General features: G+C 22.8%; 2 protein-coding genes across 2 annotated transcripts in view; both read right to left on the reverse strand.

Moving 5' to 3' along the window:
- Nucleotides 1-886: 886 nt before the first annotated feature.
- On the reverse strand, nucleotides 887-6234 carry LOAG_18690 (hypothetical protein). The gene is made up of 14 exons (XM_020451353.1): nucleotides 6108-6234; nucleotides 5832-5990; nucleotides 5617-5694; nucleotides 5241-5332; nucleotides 4899-5001; nucleotides 4383-4543; nucleotides 3721-3853; nucleotides 3401-3515; nucleotides 2613-2696; nucleotides 2358-2515; nucleotides 1994-2104; nucleotides 1706-1813; nucleotides 1410-1532; nucleotides 887-986 (listed from the first exon to the last, which is right to left on the reverse strand). Exons 1-14 carry the CDS (start codon nucleotides 6219-6221, stop codon nucleotides 924-926), a joined length of 1602 nt encoding a protein of 533 aa, XP_020304867.1. The 5' UTR covers nucleotides 6222-6234; the 3' UTR covers nucleotides 887-923.
- Nucleotides 6235-6352: 118 nt separating this feature from the next.
- The window catches only part of LOAG_18691 (hypothetical protein), a gene marked incomplete at both ends in the record, with an annotated part of 6630 nt that continues 5431 nt past the window's right edge, over nucleotides 6353-7551 (reverse strand). Inside the window, 2 exons of the mRNA XM_020451354.1 lie at nucleotides 6353-6544; nucleotides 6680-6871. Of these exons, the coding sequence (XP_020304868.1) occupies nucleotides 6353-6544; nucleotides 6680-6871 (384 nt within the window). The remainder of the gene's footprint in view (nucleotides 6545-6679; nucleotides 6872-7551) is intronic.

Here is a 7551-nt window from a genome sequence, read left to right on the forward strand (position 1 = left end):
AGGCAATATAAAATGTATTTAATTTATGAAATTTTTTTAAAATATGTTTAATTCATGAAATTTTTTTAAATGTATTTAATTTATAACTTATCGATAAAATACAGAATTTAACCAATGAAAGTAGAATTTCCCAATAAAATGTATTTGATTTATGTATTTAATTTAATTTACTTGCACTTGTTCACCTACACTACACCTATACAATTCACCTACTAATTCATCTGCGCACATATATGATAAATGCAATTTCATATTTCGATAAGTGAAAGAGCACGGAATTGTTTTTTTTTCAGCAAATTCAATTGGATTCAATAAATCGAATTTATTAAATTTATGAAATGATAAATGATTCCTAATTGGTACTTATATCATCTCAATTAATGGAACATAAATGCTTAAAAAATATGACAAGAATTTCCCAAATGTTTTGGGATTTAAAATGGTTTGCTTAAATTAGTATTAAAAATAAAAAAGATTAATTAGCTAATAAAACTTTAAAGGTTGATTTTTCTTGACGAAAAAACTTTTTACTAAATGAAAATGGTAAAATGTAAATTGTCAGAGTTTTTACTCTAATTTTCGAAAGTTTCAAATTTCATTTATCAAAATTAAAGCGATAAAATGAAAGCTAAATTAAGCCTATTAAATAGAATTAATGATTGTACATGCATATAGAATATTGCTATCCGTATTATTATTTTGTTGGCATCAATTTTCACTTATTTTTTTTTCTCTTCTCTTTATCATATGTGACAATTAACAATAAATGTACAAACAAATTGCATATTCAAAAAAAAAGAAAAAAAAGAAAAGGATCGCCGGAAATTGAGCAAATATCACCAAATTCGGTTTTTTTTAAATTTGTTTCATCGCTTTAATATCGATCGTTTTTCTGATTTTTTTTTCCCAATTTCGTTACAAATTCAAATTCGTACTGAATTGATTATATCGCGTAGTTCGGATGTTCGATAAATTTTATCAATATCCTAAAATATTTTTCATTATTCCTAAATTGCTGGCTAATTTTTCAAAAATGACCATAATTTATTAGGAATTTAAATATTATCCAGAACTCAATCATCAAATAATAGTTGCTGAAAATTTAACGAAAATTTATTAATTAATACAAAAGCTAATAATCTAATAATTCACTGGAGGATTTAAGAATATTTCTAGGATACGAATTTGATAAATGAGTATATCTATATAATCAAAACATTGACAGCATCAAATAAAATTTGAAATTGAAATAATAATTAGTTGTGAATAAACTTTTTAATTTGAAAACAGAAATTAAAAAAAAGAATGTTGAAATAATTTTATGATAAAAAGAAAATGAAGTGAATATGGGAAAGAAGAAAATGAAATGAATGTAATTGAAAAATAAATGATCGAAAAAGAAAACAAACTCGTAATTCGCTAATCCATATTTTTTTACTTTCCTTTCGTCGTCTCTTGGATTTCTTATCATTTTTATCAGTATCAATTATTGATCTTTTATCACATCCTGATGCAGCAAAACGAGCTTCAAACTACAATGCAATATTGCTACATCTATTCAAATCACTTTTTCAATTTGATACCATAAGTGTATGCTACCAAATTATACTTAAATGCTAATTATTGGAAAGGTTAGAAGTTGCTAGCATCATTAATTATGATTTTTCTTAATTATTCTAAATAATAAACATCGATATTTACTTACCTGTTCAAAGCTATTTTCCTTATCATAACCAAGCAAAATATCGATATCGAATGGTTTTCGAATGTAACGATTACGTCGATGAATGCAATTTTGACGATGTATTTTAGACTATAATTTTGAAAAAAGTTAATTAATTAAAGTAATACAAAATACGATCAAAAAATTTTTAAAAAAACTACTATTATATTAATTCTCAAAAATGCATAACAATATTTAGCATTCATTAAGGTCTGCTAATTAAATTATTAACTAATTAATATTGATTTAAAAATTTTATAATCAAATAACCTCCTCAATTTCATCATTCATTTCTGCATCTTTAGCAAAATTCATCAATTCTTGTGTTTTATTCCTGGTACCATATTTTCGTATTTCACGATTTTCAGTACTTCCTAATATCTGAAAATTTTTCTAATTTCAAGAAAGAATTTCCTTGCATTACTTTAATTAATTAACTTGTCTAATTAATTAACTTTTTCTAAACAGTCACTTCACTTCAATTATTTCAAGTAAAAAGATATAAAATTGTATTGCGACAATGAAAAATTTCATTTTATTTTGATCACTTTTGGAATATTGTTATATTTATTACAAATAGGAGCAATATTTTATAATAAATTTAAATGGTATCAAATTGTCATTTTATACGAACCTTTCTAGTTTTCGGTATAACCGGATCCGGTTTTATTCCTTGTTTCTTAGAATTTTCGACGCTTGTTGTTGAAGAATTTTCAACATTCGGTAATTTTGTCAAATAATTATCCATTGTTGGAGATTGAAGTTTCATTGATACTTCTGTGGCAGTTGTTGCTACAATTTTTGAGGTATGATTGTTAAGAGCTATAACATGATTTATATTTGAAAATTAAAATTTGTTATTTAACAAAAATAAATTAAAAATTTTTACCATTCTTGTGGTTATTTTCTTTAATTGCTTCAATATTTTTCTTTGCTTGTATTTCCATTTTTATTTTAGATGAGGAATTTTTTCCTAAAAAATATACTCTTTATTAGGCAATCAATAATTTGATATCTTGCAAAAATTATCAAAATAATAATAATAACAAAAAAAAAAAATAATAGTAATTAAAAAATAATAAGTAAAACAAAAAATAATAATTAAAATATTGTGATGAAAAAATAATTGTAGAGTTGTGATAATAAATGTGGTATTGAATATTTTTGCATATTTTCTAAATTTCGTTTATTTATTTTTGTATTTCACTTTTGAGATTAATTTTAATTCTACCAGAACTGATAGATCATTTCATTATTACATTTATTTTTTCCATTTATTTTGATATGAAAAAGAAAACAAAACAAGGAAATTAATAAGTTTAGATGCTCATAATTATTGCAATTCTATGAGATATTTGAAATTTTTTTTAAATTTATTGAAAAATTTTTCATATTTTAAAATATATAAAAAAGTGAAATAAAAATAAAAATTTTTAATTTTTTGGTGATATTTTTTAATTTATTAACTAAATGGTAAGATTTAATTTCATTTTTCAATTAAGTTTTATGAAATTTCGTAACTTGGTATATTAAAAAAATATTTGTTTTTAACATATTTTTTTAATTTTTTCTTCAACTTAAAATAATAAATAATGACAAAAATTTAGCTAAAATTTTAAACCAAATAACCAACAATTAAGATTAAACAAAATTTTCATACAGTCTGATGAAAATAACCTGAATTTATTGTTTCACATTCAGTGACAAAACTTGGCATAACATTTGTCATTTTCGTTTCTTGTGATGATTTCAATTGTCGTACTGTCTTTTTTGGTTCAACTAACGGTTGCGCCTGGAAAATGTTCTTATTTTTTTTTTGTTAAATTTACATAAATTTACTTTAGCATGATTAAGGGTTAAATAAATTGATTTATCACAGCTAAGATTCTTTTTATTTTTAACTTTTGGTATGTTGCAAAAATTCGTAGTAAAATATAGTAAATGAGGTTAAGGGCTCAAACAAAGAGGTTAAAGGTTAAATGTGACTTAGACTTTACCATAGTTGTAGTTTTTGCTATTTCAACATTTGTTGCTTTTGCATGATGCATTTCTTGTTCTCGTCTTATCAACTCTTTTTGTTGTTCAGCCGTACGATTCTCTTTCCATTTTTTAAAATTATCACCTATCTTTCTGAAATTTACTACAATTTTAGGCTATTTGCTAATTAAGCTAAAAGTAAATCAAGAATTAATTAAAAAATTCAACTATATTTTTATAACAATATAAAAATTTTATCTTATTTATTGCATTATCTCTACCTCTAAAAATTACAATTAAAAATTTCGAATTGTCATATCAATGAATTCACTTTTGAAAGTTGCAATCTTTATTTATTTAATTCAATTAATTTTTATTTTTTATTATTCTTTGTTTTTCTTTATTTTCAAAAAAAAAATACATATGTTTAGCAGAAATATTCCAACATCGAAGATGTAAAATGATAATTGCATTATCCTAAATTATTAATAATTTGCAAAATTTTGATGATTAAAATTTTTCAAAAAACAAATAAATAATACAGTATAAAAAAAAAGAAAAAAAGTGGAAAAATAAAATTTAAAATAAATTTTTCAAAAGTTGAATGTATTTTAGAAATTGACAAATTATAACAATTTCTTTTTTTTCAATTTAAATTTGAAAAATTTAAACTTCATCTAACCCAAATGTTGCATCGGCTTCAATTAATAATTGTTGATGTTTTTGTTCAAGAATTGCTCGTCTTGCATCATCAGCTACTGTTGCAATACCTTGTTTTAATTCAGTAAATTGTGAACTCAATATTTTATTACCTGTTCTCATTTTCATACGAATTTCTTCAATCTAAAAAAAAGAAAAAAAAAGAAACAACAAAAGAAAAAACAAAAAAAATTTTTTTGTCAATATTTAACATTTTAACATTAATATTAACAAACAAAGAAAAAGTTAGCATTAATAATAATTATTACAAATATTAAATTAAATTAAAAAATTCAAAATTCAATAATTTCTCCTATTTGATACTGTTAAAATTCATGCATTTAAATCATGCAATTGAATTAACAGCTATAGTAATATTAAATGTAAATTAATTTTAAACTAAATACTTTTGTTTTTAATTTAAATCTGGTATTTAAAAAATTTTTATTTTTAATCAAACAATTTCAAAAATGAACATTTACTTGAAAAAGTTACTTACTTGTTTATCAAAATTATCATTTATAACCGGTTTAATAATTGGTCCATAAGTACGTTTTGGTCTTTCTTCATCTTTCTTTGCTAACAATCGTGAACGTTTATACCTATAAAAGCGAAAATTTTCAAAGTTATTAAAAAAAAAAAGCAAAAAAAAAGGAGAAATGCTAAAAATGAAATTTTATTATTTCATATTTCATATTCAAATTTAGCGTAATTTCATTTCCTGAACAGGAAATAAATAACTTTATCAATTAAAATCGAATTTACTAATTTCAAATGTTTTAATGAAATTCAGTGTAATTTTATATTTAAATAAAACATAAAATATGAGAACGATACAAACGTATATGCATTCGGTTGAGCTTCCGCTAAATTGAATTTTGCACTTAACGCATTAACAATTCCTAATCTTCGAGCATTTTGTTTCGATTTCTCCTATAAAATTAAACTTATTATTAAAATTTAAATTTTTAAATTCAAAAATTTAAGCTTATAAATTAATTGTAATGTATTTAAAAAAATTTCAAACAACATTTTTGCAATTTTTACCAATTCCTGAATAAAAAAAAGGCCTTTAATGAATTACTTTATTAAATGAATTACCTCTTAGTTATTAAATGAATTGGCAAATATTAGAAATGGAAATCTAAACCGAAATTATTTTATTTTTTTGTTTATTTATTTTTATTCTTTTTTTGATTTGAAAAATAAATTCAAACCTCTTCTAAAGCACGAGCTTTTATTGCTACATCTTTTGCCATATTTATAGTCGATTTTCGAAGTGCCGACTTATCTTCCTGGAAATTTCTTTTTTTCTGATCGAAAAAAAAAAAACTAATTTTAAAAAATTTAAACTATTTTAAAAAATTTATTTTACAATGACATTTAAGAAATTTAATTTTCTCTTTTTCTTCTGGCCACTTGTTTTACTTACTTTTTGGCCTGAACTTGATGAAGTATTTGAAAGTGCAGATGTTGGCCTAGAATGTTCAATATTGGCTGATTTATTTGTGGAATCTACCGGTGCACAGTTTGTTACTGTTTCATTTTTAGCCATATTGAGAACTGATTTTCGAATTGCCGATTTATCTTCCTGGAAATTGCTTAAGTTAAATTACTATTTTTTCTTAAAAATTCTATAAAAAATTTATTTTACAATAAAATTTAATAAAATTTGACCAATTTTATTTTGAACATTCTTTTTGCTTACTTTTTGTCCTGAACTTGATGAAGTATTTGAAAGTGCTGATGTTGGCCTAGAAAGTTCAGCACTGGCTGTTTTACTTGTAGAATTTGTCGATGTATTGGCGCTTGACGATGACATGTCTTCATTTTTTTAGCAATCTTGAAAATTTTTGATAGCATTATTTTAATTGTAGCAATTTTTTGACGAAAAAAAAAGGCATCTAAAAGTAATGTAATTTTGAAATTAGCAAAAATTTCTCATTCTAAAACTTACCTTTCTTCATCAAAACGAACTTGCACTTTTTGTATTTTAACAGTTTCAAATTTTGGCGCTAAAACAACTGCTTTCTTGGCCCAATCAGTACTTGGCTTTCGTTGAATGAAAGATCGAACACTATCTACAGGTTGATCTTCGGTAGTTGGCCAAACATAAGTTGGTATTACTTCAATTTGTTTAGTTTCCTGTTTAAAATTTAAAATTAAATAATTAAATATTGAAATTTTATAAAATTCTTCAAAACAAAAAAAAAAGAAAAGATTAATTTAAGATTGATAGAGTAGAATAAAAAAAAAGCCAAAAGAATATTTTACACTTACTTTTTCATTATCATGTTCCTTAATAATTGCTACAACCTGCTCAGGTTTTTGCACTTCCAATTCATCAATTTCAACTATTTCAACATTTTCTTCCGCTGGTACCACATGTTGTGGTACCATTTTCCGGACAATTATTTCAGTTGCTCCTTCAGCAATATGTTCCATAGCTGCGTCTTCATTAGTTTCCTTAATCTGAATTTAAAAAAAAAAAAAATCCGTTTTATGATATTTTTCTTTCAATTCAGAACTTTCAAATTCATTATAAGTTTATAATTCAAAATTAAATATTAAACAGCAAAATTTCTAACTTTCATCTTTTCACGTTTTTTTTTTTTCAAATTTTCAAACGAAGTAAAGAAATTGCGTAAAGAGGAAAACTTAGCAAAAAAATTTTAATAAAAAAATTTTAAATCTTCATTGTTTCAAAATTTCAAAGTCTCAATGAAAAATTAGCATTTGCATTGAACTTTTCAAATTGCACGAATTATAACACTATTAATTTCATATTAATTTCGTTGTATTTTTTGCTTTTTTTTTGATTTTTTCTTTTGAAAAAGATTAATTTTATATTTAAGTATGATAAAACAAACTAACAGATATATTACTGATTTACTAAAGAAACATATGTAAAACACGTAAGAAATAATTAGTAATCTTTTGCGCATCAATCAAAAAATAATTTTTAATTTTTTTTAAAATAATTTTTAATTTACAGTCAAAAATAATCTTATACATGGTAGATAATTTCACATATTTAAATATACGTGATAGATTATTTCACATATTTAAATATACGTGATAGATTATTTCATATATTTAAGTATAGTGATAGAATATTTCACATATTTAAATATACGTGATAGATTAGTTCA

The sequence above is a fragment of the Loa loa genome (assembly GCF_000183805.2).
Source record: "Loa loa unplaced genomic scaffold supercont3.446, whole genome shotgun sequence".
Taxonomy (NCBI): domain Eukaryota; kingdom Metazoa; phylum Nematoda; class Chromadorea; order Rhabditida; family Onchocercidae; genus Loa; species Loa loa.